Source organism: Poecilia mexicana, unplaced genomic scaffold, assembly GCF_051168715.1.
Source record: "Poecilia mexicana isolate PSO_F unplaced genomic scaffold, ASM5116871v1 scaffold_6, whole genome shotgun sequence".
Taxonomy (NCBI): Eukaryota; Metazoa; Chordata; class Actinopteri; order Cyprinodontiformes; family Poeciliidae; genus Poecilia; species Poecilia mexicana.
This window is the reverse complement of record NW_028263375.1, coordinates 18,264,433-18,286,326: the sequence shown is the minus strand read 5'-3', so window position 1 is coordinate 18,286,326 and position 21,894 is coordinate 18,264,433. Positions and strand designations below refer to the sequence as shown.

General features: G+C 37.3%; 1 protein-coding gene across 1 annotated transcript in view; it reads right to left on the bottom strand.

The window, feature by feature from the left end:
- The window catches only part of trim44 (TRIM family member 44), a 50,727-nt gene extending 31,886 nt beyond the window's left edge, over positions 1 to 18,841 (bottom strand). Inside the window, exons 1-4 of the mRNA XM_015002602.2 lie at positions 18,590 to 18,841; positions 16,550 to 17,154; positions 14,070 to 14,147; positions 4,137 to 4,433 (exon numbers count right to left, since the gene is read on the bottom strand). Coding sequence (XP_014858088.1) covers positions 4,137 to 4,433; positions 14,070 to 14,147; positions 16,550 to 17,140 — 966 coding nt within the window. The 5' untranslated portion in view covers positions 17,141 to 17,154; positions 18,590 to 18,841. The remainder of the gene's footprint in view (positions 1 to 4,136; positions 4,434 to 14,069; positions 14,148 to 16,549; positions 17,155 to 18,589) is intronic.
- Between the last annotated feature and the right edge of the window lie 3,053 nt (positions 18,842 to 21,894).

Genomic DNA, 21,894 nt, shown 5'->3' with positions numbered 1-21,894 from the left:
CTCCTTTATTGTAAATCTATGTACAGTGGTATATTAGCATCTTATCTACTCATAGTGATATATTTGTTCAACCTAAAGCAGGATTGGTTGCTGTAATTATGTTACTTATTTTCCATTAGGCTGTTTAACAGAAGACATTTGTGAGGTGATATATGTTTTACATTACAGTTAGTTAATATATTCAGCAAGTCTGTCAACCAATGTCAGCAGTATTTAAGCCTAATATGTAAATATTTCTGGCTTCATAACAAGCACCTCAACGAGGTCTCTCTTGAAGACAATCTTTCTGAAAAGTAAAAAAAAAAAAAGACAAATCAAATTACAACACAAATAATTAAAATACTAATTAATCTGTGCAATCCTTCACAAATAATAAAAAAAATGAATAAAATCTCATCCTTACAGAGTCGACTACGCTTTCTGTTGCCAACTTCAGCAATAACAAAAACAAGAGGACAAACAGGAGGAGATCTGGAACTCTCAATTAGGGCTACTAATGAACCTGGCCCACCATGGATTCACCTCTCAGTGAAAAAGCAATCTGCATAGCAGCTATTACCCTTACTACAGCCTTTTTAGCCATGCATAGCATCTCCAGGGAACCCTCACGCCTCCTGTCTTGACGGGGGTGACTAAAATGTAGTGAGTGACAAATGGACCAACGGGATTTTTTAATTTGGCATCTATAAGTACTAAAAGCCCTCTGTGTAATTTTGAAACGAGACATGCGGGAGTGAGGTGCTTAAGAATTTGATGAGTGTGAGGACATGACTTGCTCTTCTGCCAAAGCTCACATCTTCCAAAAGCTCTATGTTATATAAAACAGGTATGCAGACATTGGGATTTAAATGGCTCTTTTGGAATGAAAAGAACATTTTAGGGCATATTTAATGATTTTACAACTTTTCATTTTCAAATGTGTCCAGGCTTATAGTTTATGACAGTTATATTCATTTCCAGGGTCCCAACTGAGAAATATGTAAAGGCACATGAAAGAAAGGCAGCTGAGAAAGCAGCAGAAAGAGGATGAGGAGTGAGGATTCCAAAGTACTATATAAACACACAACGCCCCGCAACAGACAGACGCAATGAAGGCAAAAATTGTAGCTAAAATGTAGTTTATGAAGTAAAGAGTTTTATGGTGATTCATAAAGTAAGCAGAAGGAAGTCAGGAGAAAAGCAGTCGCTTAAAAATCTAATAAACCTGCATCCTCTCTGTAATTCACTTCAGTGGCAAATGACTGGGAACAATCTGACAGATCTGGTTCTGACCAACAACTGTCTCACCAGTCTCATATTTGCGAGCCATGCTGTGTTAGTCTCACCTTTCTTCACATAATCCATCTGTGTCTTACTTTTGATGGTTTACCTGGACAACAGCAATGTAGCTGTCAAAATGTTATTCAGTGTTATTCAATGTTTCTCAAGCTCTGTAAGTTTTTCTACTTAGGTTCCCCAAAACATTTTTTAGGCACCAAAATAAAAAATATATTAAAAAAAATCACTTCATGCTAATGCCACACTTCTGGGGGTTGGAAAGAAAGTTAAAACAAATATTTAGGCAGCAGGTGAAGTTAGTGATCATTTGTCTTACAGCGGACATGTAAAAATAAAAAAAAACACTTATGAACTTTATTGGCCATTTACTCTCTACTTACCACTTTTGTGCAGCGGCATAAACTATGCAGTGCCCTCAACTTTGTCATATTAAATAATCCGCTAGGGAAGCAACATTATCATCTGTAGATGGTGGAGCCTTACTGCTTTAGAGTCACGCAAAGCACCATTTGTTTTAAAAAGGTAAGCTAGAAGATTTCTTATCCACTTTGAAAACCATTAGATTGGCATTTATGTATGTCTAATCTTTTCCCATTTTAATGGCTCCAAAACATGACATCTGCTCTTTAAACAAAGAAAGATACAATAGAAGGACTGCAATAAAATTTGTTATATGCTTGTGGCTCTTTCTGGCATTTTCCTTAAGAAATGACATGCATAATGTGATTAGAATTATAGCGGTTCACTCTGCACCTGCAAGAATCTCCACTTTTTTAATCAAAATCACCTAAGTTGCTTTCACTGAAGCCAACAGGGTTTTTGGTTTGTTTTCTCCTGTGCACAGATTTTTAGTATTAGCTGCATTCTGTGACTGAAATGCAGGAGATAAACAAAATTCATCAGCTGTTTCTGCATTCAGTCACTTTCGTTAAACCTTAGCAAACCTGTGATGCTGAAAGCAATGCATGTTTATGACATCACCTGCTCGTTTGAAAAAATTATTTGATGTGCTTTCGAGGCCTGCTTTGTATTTGCTTCTGTTCCCCATCATTCGTGCACAGTTAATCGTATGTGTTTTATCTTTTTGAAGAATATTGGTTAATCTGACATTTCCATTCTAAAGGCTTATGTCTGGTTTACAGTTTGTGGAGAAGCCTCTATGTTTGCTCACTTGAAGTCTTCTCTGGAGAGCGTCCTTCACTTTGCCAGACGCTAAGGAGTGTATTTTTGTCTCTCTATAATAAAAATAATTCTGTGATCATCTGTCACTGTTCTGTGGATGTCCAAGGCTTTGTATGTCTTCCAAGTTTTTATGTTTTTATTTTATTTTTTTCAAAAATGTACAAAACTATTGATTAGACCATTTCTAATGTCTCTGCTTTCTCTCCAACAGATCTGTTCTTCTTCTGAAGCCTAAAAATAGCTTATTTTCTACATTGAGAGTGCAGTCGACAGTAGACTGTAACTCCAATGCCACAATATTAGTCAGCTTCAAAACATTAGCTAGTTTTGTTGTTTGCTTTAGTAAAGCAAACAACTCCAACAGTGTAATATTTCTACACTGTTGGTGTAGAAATATTAGAATATCTGCAAATGTCAACTAAATTAAACCCCTAAAACACAAATTGTGTCAGGTTTAATATTTTCATGCAACTATATCTTATGCATGTTTTTATAAATATATATAATATCTAGAATAAATAACTGAGCTAGTTTGACCTTTCAGGGCAACAAATCTGTGTATTGCTGCAGCTTCTACACTAACACAATTTTAAAAAAAATAAAAAATAAGACCTTGGATCATTGCTTAATGGCTAAAATAATAAATCCTGATGAATTATAAGATTAAGAGCTAAATCTAATGCAAATTATGAATAGCTGAGATCACTCCTGAATTATATAAAAAAAAAAATATATGTGATACCTTCAAAGGTTATTTGAAACCTTTAAAGGACTTTTTGTAGCCTAGTGCTCTGCAACAGAAATTTGGAAGCATCACATGCATTAGGTGAAGTGTTTTGTTAAAGTGTAAATATCAGTAATATGCCAAAAAATATATTTTACATTGTTATTGACAAGTGATTTAGAAATAAGACAAGCACAAAGCTGTTATCCTAGTACTGGATGTCCTTCTTCACTTTCAGTTTAAAATTATACAAATCATCTACTGCTTTAAAAGAGCAATGAGTTATTTCTTTGACAAAAAAAGAATGTTCATTTCTTTTCCAATTGTTAAAATTCATAGCATGTCACAAACATAGCGCAGACAGTGTGTATGAGAAGTTGTCTGTTAAGCAGGTGATTTACAACATGCTTAACAGTGTGCAGCTAATAAACCAAGTAATATCAGAATTTTTATATTTGTGTTAATCTAAGAACAGAAGGTGCAGAAAAAAATTATAATCTGCACAAGCAGAACTTTAAAACTACATCATTTAGAGAATGTTTGACAATTCCTCTGCTTAAGTCTTTGTGTCAACATTAAAATGAATAAATAAATAGCATTACCATTGCATGTTACAGTGCTTGGAGCAGTTGGGATAATCTACTCTTCAATTTTAAACAAAAGCAATGAAATCATGTTGTAGGTTTCATTTTAGAATTTTGTATGAAAACCATAAAGCTTTGTTAACTGTAACAAGATTTTCATGTCATAACAAACTCATAATTACCAATACAAAATTGGAATTAACTGAAATTAGATTTTACAAAATTTTACATGCCGAATGTTAGGTTATGAGAGATTCTGTAATAGTTATACTTGTACACCTTGAAAATTCTACAGTAACTGTGCTTTGCAGTATTGAGTAAGTTGACAAAAAACAATGAGAGCGAATAAGAGAGAAAGATCTTCTCACCAGTAATCTGTGGACTGGCCCAGGCTTCGCTGCCAGGACCTCTGCCACCGCTGCAGGACCTACTGCCTGAGCCTCAGCCTGTTCCAGCAGGCACAGCTGGTGGGTGATGTTATCCATCTCCTCCTGCAGCTTTTCGGTTTCGAGGGTGATCTCAGCGATTTTCTCTGCAGCCGATGCTGTAAGGAAAGCTTCTTTGAGGTCTACCAGGTGAAGGGTTCGCCTCTCCTCCAGTCGAACCAACCTGCGGAGCTCATCAAACTGGCCGCTGACATATTCTTCCAGTTCCTCTGTCGACATCTAGTAGAAAATGTGATAGAGAGGAGGAAAGAAAAACAAAGAAAAGTATTACAACCCCGAACTTTAACGTATTTTATTACAATTTTACAATATAAACAAACAAAAGAAATAAGTTCCACAGCATGATGGTGCCAGCACCAAGTTTGCCAATGATGTCATGGACACACAGTATTAGAATTTGTCCACTTAGTATTTTGCATGTAAGCTAAAGAGTAACATTTGGGTTTTATCTGATCAAATCATCTTCATCAGGTTTGTTGTATCCCCTAAATAAATAATCTGCAAACAAGATGTCTTATGCAATTCTTTTTTGTGACTTTAATGTAAATAATTTACAAGACGTAGGGGTATATGAATAGCTTTCAAGGCACTGCAAGTCAATGACTGATGGAGGAATACTGTAGCGGAACATAGCAAAATAAGAGATCAAAGAAAGCGAGAAAGAAACAATGTCTGTCTTTTTCAAAAATATTTCTACAAGTCAACAGGTTTCTTTCATCCAGGAACTATTTGTTAGCAAGACACAGAATCACTGGGGCAAACTCCATGGATCCCACAAGTAAACAGAGAACTGAGATGCTTCTTTTACAACAGAAACCATCTGTTTTGCTTTCAAGACGGTTGACTTGCTCACAGAGAAACCTTTTTAATTTCTCACCGAGCTCTCCGCTGAGACTCTTTAGATCCGACTCATTACATTAAAGCACCTCAATAAGCAGACTCCTCCTTGCAGTCCTTCCTACTGAAATGACTCCACCTTAACAAAAAAAAAAAAAAAAGAGAGAGGCTGTCATGGCGTAAAGTATTCCAAGCTCCCTTGCCATGGTCTCTTCTCTTTAATATGTTCTAATTGTTTCAATCTGCAAATATCAGCTGCTCTATCTCCCTTGTTCCCTGGAGCTGAATTTAACTATCTTCCTCTCCATTCACTCGGTCTTGTTTCCCCTTCAGCCTCCCTCTCTTCAGTGAAGCAAAGAATCATTGTCTTCACGAAGTCTGGCAGAGTGAATGCCCCCAAGGGCCCAAAGTTTTATTATGCATTTGCCATTTCTTCACAAGCAATCAGATTCTCCAAATTGCCCATTAAACCAAGCGCAATAGGTAACACTTTTAAATTACTCTTTCTATGAGGACAGAAAAACATGCTCATCATTCATTCTGAATAAGACAGAAGGAGAGAGTTAACATCCAATAGGAGAGCAATGAGTTTTTCTCTGTCAGCCCCAAAGAAATTAACAACCTGAATATATGTTTGAGAGATGAGGAACAAAAGCCAAGAAATTAGGTTGGACACCGCTTCAATGCTTGTCTGGACTTGTTAAACGCATCTCTAACCCAAGACTGGAGAGGCAGCCGTAAGATTTAAAGTTACAGCATTCTCGTTAATCACAACCACTCGGGTATAATACGGTTAATGAAATTAACAAAATACAAGGGTTAATTTTAAAAAAAACCATTTGATTTAAATAGCAACTGCAGGCTCTCTGAGAGTACAGTATTTACTAATAATTTACATGACATTTACTACTAGAATTTTGTACTGGAACAGCTGGTGTTAGTTTGTCACTTTCAAAACCCTTCTGTTAGCTTATTATATCAGCAAAACTCTTTTGCCAAGCTTAATTTGTATGCAAAATAGTAAATATAGGAAGTTTTGAATTTAGGCAGGACTTAACACAGACTGGTCCAAAAATAAAATATCCATTGAACTCCTTTTTATTGATGTCGGAGGTTTGAGAAGAATGAACAAACTAGTTTGAGAGAAAATCCAGCACTAAGGCACACACCTACTTGTTACAACCAAGGTATGAGGAATACAATCACTAAATAAATAAGTCACATCTTGAATCAGATGGGCTAAAAATGCAGAACACACTGGGAGTGGCACTCTTGCCAACTGAGAAAAGAAAGATGAGGTTAAAATCAACAAGGCTTACCAAAATCTTATGATAATGGACTGGACAACATTTCTTGGTTAGAATCACTTTACTCTAATCCTGTGGCCTACACAGTCTCCAGATCTCAGTCCAATAGAGAAACTTTGGGATGTGGTGTAATTGGAGGTTCACATTATGGATGTGCTACTCCCAAATGTGCAGCAAGTATGTAATTCTCATGTCAATAAAAATCTCAGAGGAATGTTTCCAAGAACTTACTGAATCAATGCCATCACGAATTAAGATAGATCTGAGGGAAAAAGGGTCCAATCTGCTACTAGCAAGGTACACCCAATGACAAGGTAGGTGGGAATATAGTTAGAGCAGGGATGACCAAGTTAATTCCTCGAGAGCAACCATCTATTGATTTTTGATACCAGGTTTCTGCAGGGCTGAAAGGTTGCCGGTGAAGGATTTCAGCTATTTGATTTACGTACGTTGGAGCAGGAAATTTTATATTGTAAAATTGTAATAAAATACGTTAAAGCATTAAAAAGTTTCAGGATAGTAGCTTTCAAAAACTGGACTTGGACATCATCTACTAAATGATATTTAGGTTTCAGATGTTTTATGCTAATGGCACAATGAAACTACTAAAGATACTTTGTGGAGACGTAAAGTCTCAGTACATCCAAGTTTATGAACTCGGGCATAATTTTTGATTGCCAGATAAATTTACATGAAGTAAATTAGTGTTCCATCGTCCTACAAACAATCCAAGAACAGAGACTTGCCTCAGAGTAGGACATGTGTAAACTGTATATTACAACAAATTGTCAGCCAATTGAATATAATATACCAGTCCTCTAATCACATTTGACTTTTTTGGTAAAACAACAATTTTTAAATCCTGTCCATTGTCTATGAAATCCTAAAAGGTCTTTGGGAGAACTCTGAGAAATGCATCTTAGAGTTACTTGTGAGGTCTGAACAAAATGCACCCAGAGGATCAAATATAAACTAGAGGAGGCAGAGGTAATGTTAGTGCTTCTCAAACTTGGATTAAACTACCCAAATGCAAACAATATAATATAAAACAGCTTAACTGAAGAGTTACAGTACACAGAATCTGTGGTCAGACTGTGAGCAAAAGTTTATGAGGATAATGTAGTGAGAATGCTTGTGTTTCAAATTGCAATCTTAAGTCACTGCACAAAAGGGAGACGTGGCTGGCAAGAGGGGATTTCTAAATCCATCAATAGATTGCTGGTAGATTCCAGAGTTATAAACACCACTTCACACTGACTGGTCTCGACTGACTGGTCAACATGTTCTGTGTAAACGTATGCTGAAGACTGTCTTAATATGACTATTGTTCTGTTAATGATGTGTTGAGAAAACAATAAAACACTTAAATGAAAATCCAACTTTAACAGGAGGTGCAGCATTTGCAACAGTAAGCATTAAATGCATTTATTTATTAGGAAATTTTATTTCCATATACAAACTACTCATAGTAATTTGTGTTGAGACATAAAAAAATGGATGCTTTTAGTACAATCCATCAACACAAATAGGGCTGCAGTGGCTCCAACACAAAACTTTCTATCCTGTCTCTATCAAGATTTACACGTGTACCATTACAGCATCTCGTAGGGCCTACAGAAAGCCCTCTGCCCTTTAAACGAGTCCTCATGGTCAGCATGGCGGATGTACACTGTGATCTTGGATGTTTGTGTTTGTGGAGTTTGTCAACAGACCTTTTGCTCTGGGGGGGAAAAAAAAAAGAAAAAAAAAACTGGCCGCAAGGAAAGAGCATTCATGCATGTTAATTTTCATTAGCGTTGCTGCAAGCTGAGGCCACAAAATGAGGCCTCAGGAGGAACAGCGGCACAATGCTTACGCAGGGAGGGTTGCTGTAAGTACGCAAGAGGAGCAAGCAAGTACAAGCCCTGGCAGGACATCAGGACGATTGTTTAGGAAAGTGGGGACATGACGAAAAGGGAAAAATGAAGACAGATTTTATGCTCTTGCTGGGGACATGTATGTGGCAAAGTAAACAACTTCTTGTGGCTAAAAACCCTCTAAAACAGCTGGTTTCATGGTTTATAAAAAAAACTTTTCAAATGCTCATATGACACTTTAAATTGCTACAACACAGCAACGAGACGATACCTTCACAAGTTTAAATTCTGACCAGATACAAAGAATATGCTGAAGTCAAAAGTTAAGAAGAAGCAGAACTACTGGAATTCAAAGAACGGTATGGAAATAACACTACTTGTGTTTCTTTTGGCAAAAAATATAAGGAGCCTCATGAAAGTAGCCTCAGCTTTCAAAGGCACACGTTTCACATTGTTTCAAAGAAACAAAGCTTTAGGAATTTAAGATAAATATGCTAATATTTTTTAAGGTTAATTTAAAATATCCCATATGTAAATTAAATACACTAAAATGCTTGGGCACAGAATGCCTGTTTTAATGGTTTTTACAAAGCATTAAATTACTTTGGGGAAAATTTGCGAAGAGTTTATTTAAAATCTTTGGTCTTCCAAAATCACAGCCAGCGGTGCTGCTTATTCAGTCCTCATTTTGGTGTGATGTCTTTTTAAAAAGGCCTAAAAAGCATTAATAATTCATTAGGAGTAAATGGTTTTGAACTGTCCTTGCCCTTGGCAATAGTGGACGTGTTCCAACACAGCAGTGCACTCTTACTTTCACACTCTTTCATCTCCCCTCAGAATTAGATTTTTCCAATTTAGCTTCTTACAAAACAAAGCAATAAATACAGTATTTATTTGAAAAACAATGGCTCTGACACAATCACAGAAGTCATCTATATCTAAGAAAGAAAGAAAAATAAGGTAGCATGGGATCTTATAATAGTTTCAATAGTCTGCAACTTTTTTATTGCTTTTGAGTGAAGCAATGTCAGCCAAGGGACTTTCCTGGTAATGCCATAAAGTAACTGAATTAAAATGCCGAGATAGAATAGAAATGACAGCCTTAAAGAGCAACTGGATTGGAGAGAAAGAACAGAACAAAGATAAAGGATAGGGAAGAATAATGTTTTTTATTCCTCCACTGCCTGCCTCTCAGCCTTGAGTCTCGAAGGCAGCTTTAATGTGCTTGCTTCTCTTGTAGATCATATAAGACAGTGAAAATGGATTTAGCCAATAAACACACATACACAATGATGACTGGCGGTGCTGTGCTCTGCTGATGTATCATATCACAGAGAATCAGCTGTAGGGAGCAGCTTTAGAATATGTGTGTGGCATACCTTAAAGTGAAGAAACAAAAAGTAAGTTGAAGATAAAGCTAGTTAGTATCTGCCATAAGCACATAAATGTTCCCTTTTTGCTCACTGAATGTAGATAATGCTTAATAATTCAGATAAGTCGCCTTCAGTGTAAACCTTCTGATATGATAGTTGTATTAGATTTCACTTTGAGCTGAAAGTATTACTTTTAAAACATCATTCACCCCATGTCTATGGAACGAACATAGAGTCTTGCTAGCATGTTGATACCCTTCTACATTTTCAAATTTTGTCAGCTTACAACCACAGACTGTAATTTTCTTTATTTGGATATTACGGAACGAAATCCAAATCATAAAGAAAATGAAAAATATAATTGTGGATTAGAATGTATGTTTTATATTTATGTTTTTTGTATATATATATAAAAAAATATATGGCATTCAAGTATATTCAGCTCCTTTTACTCCACTACACTTATAGACTGTCTTCACCTGTTTATAAAACTTGTTGATCACTATAGTTTTATTTCTGTGAAATCCAGCAGTTCAATGAGACCTTGAAGGTAATTAGAGAAAATGGTAAACGATGTGTGCGATGTGAATAGAGCATGGCACAACTGAAAATAAGACGAGGTTGTCCAACTAACCACACAAGATGAGAAAGGACAACTTTATCCAGACAAGCAGCCAAGAGGCCTATGGTAAGTCTAATATAGTTTTGTTAGTGGTGGGGAAAAGAGTCTACATACAATGCAATCCTGGAAGAACACCCATTAGAGTCTGCTAAAGATTCAGGATATTCACTTTTCAACAGCACAACATGCCTAAGTGTACAACCAGAGAAAAATGGCTCCAAATCCAGACCTGACTCTATTAAAGAATATGTTGCAAGACTTGAAAATTGCTGTTCAGAAGATCTCCCTCCAGTCTGATTGAGAAAAAAGAAAAATAATCAGCAAAACTTTCAAGATGGACAAAGCTGGAGGAGACTTACCCGAAAGAATTTGCGGCTATACCTGTGTCTAAATGTGTTTCTGAAAGGTACTACTAACTCAGTGGAACTGTACATAAATTGAAACATTTCAGATTTTTATTTGTGATATTTTGTGATGACGTATCACTTAGCATACACTTAGTTTTGTGGTTATAATGTGTTAAAATATGAAGACATTTACAGAGTATGAAAAAGGATACTTTTGCAAAGCACTGATATAAAGAAGACTGGATTTAAGAAGCAAACAGATAGCAAGGGTTAAATCTTTTCCAACCAGAAGACCACTCCGGCTTCTTCCTCCTTAAAGTGTTTCAGGATGTCAATACCATGCAATTTAGCCTACTCGAGATGCACTTTGTGTGTCTGTCTCTGTGTTGCTCACATACTTAGACATAACCTTCCTTACCAGAAGCAGTCTCTCTGAAGGCTGCCTGTCACGCATAATAATAAACACTGACATTTGAGGAAGCAGAAAGGACATGCTGACAAATCCACATAATGGTCTCCAACACAATGCCCGGTGAGTGAGCAGGTAAGTGGTTTTCCCCAACACACTGCTCCCCTGCACTGAAACAGCAAAATGCACAACCTTCAGGAAATCCTATAGCTAGAGCTGGTATATCAATATGATAATACATATGAACTGTAAAGGAGGGGTGAAGGGTGAGGGGGGGCAACCTACAAGAAAGAGTGTTATCTCCCACAGGTGAGGGAAATTAACCTTTTACATTATGCCACTGTGCCTGGGTCTCACCTCATAGCATTCAGCTGTGCTCGGGTGTGCCACGTTTTTGACAGAGGTGAAAATGTGGGAATGGTTGAGAGAGCAGGAGATGCTGCTACTTCTGCTATCAGTGGTAATTTGCTGAGACCAGAGCCGCATGTTTCTGATGTTGCTTTTCACTCTTCTGCCCTTCAATGCACAACCCTCTACTCTAGGCGATCAGGTTTTATTTTCAGTGACACAACAAGCCTCCACTATATGGCATCTGTAATGGAAATACAGAAACTATTTTCAAGGTTGACTTGCTATGAAAATTCACCTTAAGTAGTTTTTTTTTTCCCCCTCTCCTTTAACATGAGCAGAAATCCACTAGTTGCACTGTTCTTCAGAGTAACCTGGAGGAGTTTCAACAGGAATGCAGAGAAAAATGTTCCATACAGACAAAAACTATCAAGAGACAAAAAAAACAAACAAAAAAAAAAAAACAAAGAACCACAGTAGAATTAAGCAACCATCAAGATTAAATATTGACTACATATGGGTCAGAATATCTAGACACTGAAAAGCTGCTTAAAACTTTACTCACACACACACAGTGGCTCTCAAATCTGTAAGCAACTCTGATAAAATTGTATGGTTTTATGATGGAATAAATATATTTTTTTCCAGCTTTATTTATTTTTTTGTGGCAATTATCCTGCAGTATCCAACAGAGAATTGACACTAGTGTTGGAGAAAAAATTTTTTTAATTATTAAGGAAGAATTACACGCTAATGGAATAACTTTTTATAAAACGTCAGTCTTCGTAAAAGGGCATCAGCAGGCCACATATTGACTTTGTAATATCTGCCCCCTCCATTTTTCAGACATTGTCTTAATCTATCAGATTATGAGGCCATCTCTTGCCCTCAGTCGTCTTCAGGTGACCCCACAGACTTTCTGCCATATTTATTTCTTAACTCTGGCTAAGCCATTCCAAACCTTCGATTTTCCTCTCATGAAGTCATTTTTATGTGGACATGTTTAGGTGCCTGAACAATAAAGCAAGTATAATGGCTGCAGTCCCATTTTCAAAAGTGGAGGTACAAACTTATGTTTCTACATCCCTCATTTCATATTCCAAAGAAATCTGATCACTCAGTGCAGTTCAAGAAATTCACAGTCTTTTAGCGGTCATCATAACTTTTATTTATTTTTTTTAATTATTATTATTTTATATCTCCAACACCCACAAATATTTGCTTTTCATATCCACAGTGCACATATTGCATCGTATAAAAAGGCCGTGCAGACATTTGGGGGCCACTATTCTGTAAAATAATGCAACTTTTCTTCCCCTCCATCAACTGCCTGGGTTCAAAATCAGTTTAAAGACTGCTTGAGGACATTTAGTAATCCACATTTCATATGACAAAGCCTGAACAATATTCACTTTGAAAGAAAATAAAAAAATAAAAGTGAAAAGACAGTCCTTGACTTAGCACAAATGTGCTGACACAAAGAAGTGACATCAGCCAAAGCCTACAGATGTCCACACTCATGTCATGCTTCAAGCTGAATTTTATATGCAGAATCCGTAACAACAGACTTGTGAATGAGGCAGCATAACATTCTGGACTGCTGTGCTTCTGCAACCCTAAAGCTGTGCTGCTTAATGCCGCAGCCTCTACATTACAAATAAATAACTTCTTCGCCTCCTGATACAATCGAATGCAGGTTAGGAATAGATTTGCTTTATATTATTATATAAAATATCTTTGGTGAGGTTGCAGAAAAATATTAAATGTTAACATGTATCATGTTTGTTGCAAAACAGTCACATCTGATAATAGCGCTTTCTTTTTAAAGGTGGTGGTTTGTTGTTTTTGTCTTTGACATGAGGTTATCCAGGGTTTCCAACATCATGCAGCATTGTGCCCGAGTCATTCTCATGAAACCATAAATGTAGCAGTACAGCAATGATTAAAAACATTGACTAATTTTGTGAAATGCCACAATAAAGACATTTAATCAATAACACAAATAATGGTCTTAATGTAGAAGTAAATGTCTTTGCACTTTTATTGTGTTTTTCTGCAGAATTTCTCATTACTGTCACATATCCAGCTCTGTCTAAATATGAGTTATGTTAGAATTAAAACATAATGGAATTAAATATCTTAAGGAAAATGTAAAGGAATGCATGTTTTCAAAGTTTGGAAATTGTGCTGAATCAAGCAGCAATGGATGCTAATTTAGTTTGGAGAATATGAAAGAAATTCTCATAAATCAGTTGAAGAAATAGGCCATCAAAGCAGGAAAATCAAATCAAGAATATTCTAGGTAGTTCAGTAGAGTAGTGTATTATATTCACATTCCATCACTTCTGCATAAGGCAAGGCTATTTATATAGAACCAATCATACTCAAGTTAATTGAAAGTGACTCATTTATGTGGTTCATCTTTTCCCAATAAAACATTATTTTAATACATTAATTTTCATACATGAGTCTTATTGCCATTGCCATATTTTAATAAAACTATTCCACGGTTAATAGTGGAACTATAAGAAGTAAATATTATTACAAAATCAGCAACACAAAGTTCTAAAGAAACATCTAACATGAATCCTTATATCCAGATTTAGATTGTATAACTTTTCTTGTGCTGCTTTGAAGTTTTTGGTTAAATATAGCAGTTTGGAGCACATCTCCTGAGAGGTGCTCTTTAGCAAATTCTGATATCAACTAAACTGTGTTAGTATTTTACTTGGAGTTCAGGAAAGGTTTGCACTCACCTCAGGGTTAGTCCACTTGGTCTTGACGTTTTCAGCCATCTGCTGTGTGTAGCCCAGCAGGTCGTGACCCTGCCTGCTCTGCAGATGGAGAACGCCAGCAAGCAGTAAATACAACAGTGTAAGATGCTACATAAACACAGTAGGTGAACGCAAATATTATGGTATAAAAACCAAAGAATATATAAACTGATGCAAAACAGTATTTTTTTTATAGGGCATACCAATTTTGGTAATAGTACTTCACTTTTGAGTGGTGTTTTTATTTTGTTTATTTTACAACACAAAATAAATTGTGTGCGACATTAATGCATCCTTAGTAGTACTTCACTTTTGAGTGGTGTTTTTATTTTGTTTATTTTACAACACAAAATAAATTGTGTGCGACATTAATGCATCCTTGGCTGCAACTCTATAAAGCTTAATATCTTAAAATTATGCAATAAACTGAATCATGTAACAGGCCTGCCATCATCACTTACTGTTTCGTACTGTTTATTCAATGTCACATGCTGTTTTTATTTTGATTTTTTAATTATGTAAAGCAGAGCACCTTGAAATGCCTTGCTGCTGAAATGTGGTATACAAATAAAATTTGATTGATTGATTGATTGATTGATTGATTGATTGATTGATTGATTGATTGATTGATCACTCAGTAGAAATTGTTGCAAGTAAGAATGAACACTGACTTAAGTCTTGACTAAATGAAAAGTATTTGGACCACATGCGCGACCTTCTTTGGTGCTCATTAATCTACGAGTGTTTTTAAGTGTAAACCAGTGAGCTGGCTGCTTCACCTTTCCTTCCCAGATGCACAGCCACATGTCAAACCAGAAGAAAATTAAATGAAATGGCTTTATATGATAAATGTTTTAACTTTTGCCACATTTCCTAAGGCTATTGCAGTGTTCACAACTGAAAACTTTTACTGTTTAAGCAGTAATCCAAAGATAACACAGTGATTGACTCCATTAGACACATGTTAATTGATTCTCTTTGTAAACCTAACAACTTGCTACAAGTTCTGCAGCATCTGGTTGTCTAGACAAGATCCGTGATGTCTTTTGTAAAATATAAAAAGAAACCCACTGTGATGCCAGCATTTATTCATCCAGCACATCAGTCACCCTTAATGGAACCTTACCTAAAGAGCACACTGCTCAAGTCAGGCACTCTAAACCTAAATACATGACAGATGTGGCTTTTTAGACTAAATGGTTCCTTTTACTTTAGGCCCAGACGATACAAAGGATTCCTACATAGAATCTGCAAAGGCAAGACTATTTATTTTGATCCATTCAAACTACTTTGAGAAGTTAGCATTTTAATGTTTATCGCAGAGTTTTTCAATATTTATGCTTTGCAATTGTGTTTCATCTCATTGACGAATTTTTGAGACTATGCAGTGTGTGTGTTTCACTACAATGCAACGCTGAAGTTAAATTGAAAATAACTTGAACATACACTAAAATCTTTTTCAACCTCAAATGGTACAAACGTTTTCTAAAAAGGAAAAAGATGGAAAAAAAATGGTTACTCATATAAGCTTTTTTTTAATTTAAATTGCATAAAACAGGCTTTTCCAAGAGATCTAAGTGTCTGAACTTCTTCCAGATAATACAGAGAACCTTTGTTCTCATAAGTTCAACCTTCTGTGAAGTACTCTTCAGAAACAACTTACTATTTAGTGCTTTATTTTACTTATCTGTTGACAATTAATTATATGTAATCAGTTCAAGGATTTTTCTTCATTTCTATATGCATAATTACACAACTTGCCAGAAACAACTATATGTTGCTGGCATTAAATTCAGAATAAGGGGCCTCTTCAAATATCCATAGGCACTTGTTCACAGAAAGAAAGATATTTTGAAGAAATGTTTTTTCTCCAAATTAAAGAGTAAAAAATGTTAATTCATACAACCATTTGGAATGTAAACTAAAAGAGTTAAATATGTATAGAAAACAATGGATAGAAATACCTAAACTCTAATGGTAATGTTATGCTGTACTGAGCAGCAATTAAATCACTGAGCCTATTAAATATGCTCAATGGAAAAACATTGTGGAAAGACAAAAAAAAAATATGTATCCCCATTTGACGTGAAGCAAAATTGACAGTGATGCAGTTTCATTTACATTTTATGGTTTTCAGGGAATGTACTTATAGTGCAGCTGGATCAATTTAATAATGAAGTCAGGCGGGTGACCATGAATGTTGTTGTGTTTAAAATATTAAACTAAGCGCTTACAAAGCCCTGTTGAGCTGGCTATAAAGAGAGAAAGGCCTACAGCTAGAGGGATACTTGATAATGAATTAGAAATGCAAAGCAGATAGGTGATGGTCTGAATACGCGCTGCTGCAGGGCTGCTGATATTGTACAGCATGCCATAAGTGATTAGGTCCAACACATGGCATGTCATAAATCACACTCTGCTAGTCCACCATGTATAAGCCTGTCATGTTGTTTGCTGCTTACCTTTTGCCACACATAGGCCTCGTGCAGAGTGATGATCTCATGATCCTTGTGCTCGCCCTGCACAGCACAAACCACGCAGATGATTTGCTCGTCTGGCTTACAGTACAGGGAGCCTTCCTGGCCGTGCTCTTTGCAGCGCAGCCTCTCCACTGTGACCGTGTCCCTCTTCCCTGCCTCTCCAGCAGCTGCAGCCTCAGCCTCTTCCCCAACCTTTCCTTCATTCTGGGCATTTTTTTCTCCGTCTGCATGCACGACCTCACCACCTTCTGCCAGATCCTGATTTTCACCCACTTGAGCTGCTCTCTTTTCACCAGATTCATCCTCAGCTGCACCTTCAACTCTCGAGTCACTGTCTGTGTCCAGACCACAGGCCTGAGCACCTTCACCATTATAAGGCATTAAGGTGTGCCGTGTGCTGCTGGAATGTCTGTCAGCGTGAATCGGGCAGAAGGCAAAGCTGCAGATGTGGCACACGTGCGTCGCTGGTTGGGCTTCATCAGGCTCACACGCATCACAGGAACCATCCATCTGTGGCAAATCATCTTGACTCAGCCCCGTGGCTCCCTCCAGGGATTCGTCTTTGTGATCCATCGTGACTGGAATATCTGCGCATCACATAAATAAGTCATACCAGAAACAAATAGCATGGGACATGGCATATAACTATGATCTTCTGGGAGTGATTGCTATCTTTAAATGAGGGAAAAGTCCAAGATTCACAACTTTAATCCCTAACATACAAGAATCAGGCATAACATTATGACCACTGACGGGTAAAATAACACCCATTGTCTCTTCATTAAGGTCCCTGTTTTGGGATGAAATATATAAGACAACAAGTGAAGATTTTTTTTCACTGATGTTGGTGTTTTAAAGCAGAAAAATAGAAACATGGAAGGAGCTGGATAAGTTTGACAATGGCCAGGTGTGATGGCTAATGACTGGGTTCTGCAGTGGTCCTAGAAAGGAAAATTGGGGAACCAGTGACAGGGTCACAGACAGCTCCAGTCTGACTGGCTCATGTACGAAGCAATTGTGGATCTGATCAAAAAGAAAATCTGTTACAGCTCACATTGCTATAGAAGTTTATGTTGGTTCTGATCGATGGGCATCAGAATACACAATGCGTCGCACTTTATTATTTACGGAGTTGTATAGTTGGAGTGAAAACAGAATTTCCTGATGGCCGTTCCCTCTTTCAGCCCTTCAACTCTTTCTGCCAGATATTGTACAGCATCCTATAAGTGCATAAGAAGCAAACGTAGTCTAGAAATGGTTTAAGAACTTAAGAACAGATTGGGTTTAGCCTTGTAAATTTTCTCTAGCATTAAATATAGCTGATGAAGAATATTCAAGTAGACAAGACACATTTGTATTGTCTTTAATCTAAGGAATTAAGAGTAAAAATCGATCAGAAAGCCATAAAACACCTGACATCACATGTTATAGTATCAACAAATTGCTACTTTGACTGCAAAAATATGGACATACACAATAGGACTTAGGCGGTCATGACATTATGTCTGATTTGTGGTATGCTTCTGCAGCACACAGCAAAGCTCTGCAGCAAAACATGTAAACCTTGAACACAAGAAAATACATTGTCCAAGTCCTATTAAATGGTATCCTGCTTCTGCAGCTACTGAAATACCATTTTCACTCTTTCCTTTATTACTAACTCAAAGTGCTGAGTAGTCTCAGCGGGTCCAAATATCTCTTGCTCTCCCAAGGCCCTGACCTTTATGTGTTTTTCTTTTTTGTGAGTGTATGTGTGTGTGTATTTATGTCTCTTCGAACTGAAAGGAGGACAAACATGCAGTATATTGTTCACCTGTGTCTCTCCTTACTTTCTCTTTCTCTTTTTGAGGTGTTTGTGTGCTACTCATCAAGTCTGACTCAGAACAGCAAAATAAAAATGCTTGAATACAAGGGGGGAAATTCTCCTCTTTGCTTCTACCACTTCTTTCTGACGAACGTTTTCACACAAGATACAAATCTTTCCCCTTTCTTTTACACTGCACGGTAGCACTGTTTACTTACTTGTCCGTGTCTTCCTCTCACTTTTCTCTCTGTGTACATGGGCTGCTTTACGATAATAATGTGTCTATTAAGGAGTTAGCTTAAGCGCTAACTTCCTTAGCCAAATCGTTCTTATAATTCTGTCACGGAGCTGCTACCTGATACATTTCTTTTTAAACAACAGAGGTAAAGCTACGGTTCCAGTCCAACAGCATTTACTTCCTTATTTTCATGAACTGCTCTCTGCTTCTTTTGTTCTTCATTTTCCCTCACAGCTTTCGGAGTGAGTGACAAAAACAGAGACACATAGAGGCCAGGCGGAGGAAAGTCAGTTTACAACTAGCAGAGAAATAGAGAACCCGGAGTAGGTAGACGACATAAAACTAATAATTAGCTAAACGCCTGGTATTTAGTTTAAAAATATTTTCATTTAGATAAGTTTGCTTCTCATAGGGAATGAGACAGACATATCTCAAAATGGAAAGGTTTTGTTTTATTATTATTATTTATTTTCATTATCGTGTCTGTCTGATGACGTCATTGTAGAATATTAAATCAGATGTAGCGATCAGTTACATGAGAAACCTTTAAAAAACTTACTGGAGTAATTTCATAGATGGTTACTTTTTACTTTTACTTGAGTAAAAATATGTTGAAGCTCTTACCCACCTGTGTCCACAAGTAATTATTAATATTATTTTTTTAATCTCTGGTTATGAGCTCCTGGTCTGTGATGTAGGAAGGTGTCCTTGCCATCATGTTAATTGTTAGCTACCTTTACAGGTTCTCTACAACATTCAAGTCAGGACTATGGCTGGGCTGCTTTGAAACATTATTGCTATTACTCATAAAAATGAAATGATGACCTTAAACCTAAATCTGCTAGGGCTAATTTAGGCTCAACTGTGGGTAGACTTCCAATATAGGTTGTTTGGGCATACAAGTTATTGTTTCCTGAACATAATAGCTATTATCTATACCTGCTTTTCCTTGCATGGTCAAAGGGGTATTGGTGCCTAATTCCAGAGGTCATTGGGCAAGAGATGGGGTCCACCCTGGAGGACAGCTTGCCAGTCCATCACAGGGTAACTCACTCAGAAAGTGGAAGGACAGTTAACCTCACAGCCATGTTTTCTGACTGCGGGACAAAGCCAGAGTACCCAGAGAGAACAGAAGTCCATTGTCCCACACATCAAGATTTATTCTAGCATAATGTTAGGGAGGAGAAGGGGATGGATACTGTTGAGAAAATAAATTTAAAATAAGCTAGTTTTAAAACTTAACATGTCTTGATTCAAATACCCTAATGGTGGTTTTAAAATCAGTAACGTATTCTGGCCTATTGACCTTTATTTTACTTGTAGTTACAGCAGATGGTTTGCTAGGATCGTTTGAACTGCCTTTTGTCTGTGTGGGAAAACAATACAGTAGAAGTTGTAGCTTTTCACACTCATCTGTGAAAAGCCGTAAACACAGCAGGAGTTTCTGACTTGAGATAGGGTCAGAGACAGCTCCTGGATTGGATGAGCAAAAATACACCTTATTTGAATAAATTAAAGGTAAGAATACGCCTTTTACTATAAAACTTTCTACACAGAAGTAACACATTAGATTTGCTCTTGCAATTCTCCAAAGACGTCTTTGAACGTCTTTGCTTTTCTTTCTTTCCTTCTTTTTCCAAGTCTGTCAGGTACATGAATGTATGTCTCCATTGTTCTGTAGTTTCTGTTGTAATTTTATGCATTGTCTTCTATTGGATTAAACTCTGTAATTCTGTGACGTCAACACGCATTGCTGTTGTTTTCCTTGTGGCTACACGTGGCCCGCCGAGAGGACTGGGATCCAAGAGGAAGAGAGAGCCAGACTTTTTCCAAAATTAATTAATTCAGAGAATCTCTTCCTTAACAGTACCAAGGACCCTGTTCGAATTCCCCTGGGGGCCATCTACCTACCTGGCCCCTGCCTGTCTCCGTATTAACACACCATAGAGCGATGCAGGGTTCCTCAGAGATCCCCCAAAATGGCAGGTGGTGAATTGCCACAGAGCGGCTGCAACAAGCCCACTCCCACCACGGATGGGATCCAGAACCCCAGACACCAAGCAGGCCATGGCAGGTGCACCCATCCTCCAAACCCCCACTACCCACCAGGGCATAACCCAAATCCCTTACCCCCCCTCACTCCCCACACCATTCCCGAAACCATATTCTGTCCCACCCATTCTCCCACAAGCTCAGCCTATGAATGAACATCCACCACAGCATCTGGCCCACCCACCAGGCTGAGAGTGACTGGAGTGACTTTTAGCCAGAAGACAAAGACAGAGAGTCTCATACAGTTGTACAATAAAAAACTTGTAAACACAGGGAAGTGTTTGCAAATTTGCTGCACATATGAATGTATTCAAATTATGGATGGTCATCTAGAAGAAGGTAGAGTCTAGTTTGCATTGCAGTTTTTCTAAAGATTGTATTCAAATGTTTCTCTCGTAAGCTCGAATGCCATGGCCAAAAATAGAAAATGGTCTGGAAACATTGTGCATGCCCTCAGACATTAAGCTTGTCAGATGATCAGCCCAGTTTGTCTCTGATTCAAATCTAATTAGTTGTGGACTGCAGTGTTATTTACTCAAAAACATGTGAGCCAAAAAACCCCATTCAGCATTAAAAGCCTGTTTGTGGATTATTAGTTGTCTATTAACTGCATAATACTGTCTTCAAGTATAAAAACTTTTTTCAGTGCCTTTTTCTTTGTTGTATAATGTCTCTATATATGTTTGTAAGGAATTGCAGCCAAATGGGTAATCAACAGATAGAAGGCCATGTGCATCTATCTGAATAGGCCAGGAACAGAGAAAATGAAAAGGCTCAGCTGGAAGAGTAGAGCAACTGTGAATGTTTCTCACAAGTCCTAATGAGGATTTTCTAATTATTATATCAGCTTTCCCTTCTGTTCCATGCCCACCATAAAGGAACACCGAGAGACAATGGAGCAGGATTAGAGGTCTGGAGAGAGATACAGAGAAATGTGAAAAAACAAGCTGTTCTCTGTAGAGATCTAAAGAGCCCATTGAACTGGGCTTCACACAAGCTCTATTTGGCAAATACTTACCGACTGGTAGTTTGGTTTGAGTGCTACAACAGAAAATAACCATTTATGTGTTCCAAGAAACCCTCCAGCATTCTGCGGAAATGGATTACTTTTTCTGCACCGCTTTGAAGAGATTTTCTCCCACATTAAAAATGGTGTTACAGAGGGTTATATACATAAAAGAGGATTCAATGACAACATATTTGACTGGCAAATATTTCTCTTGGCTTGGTTCT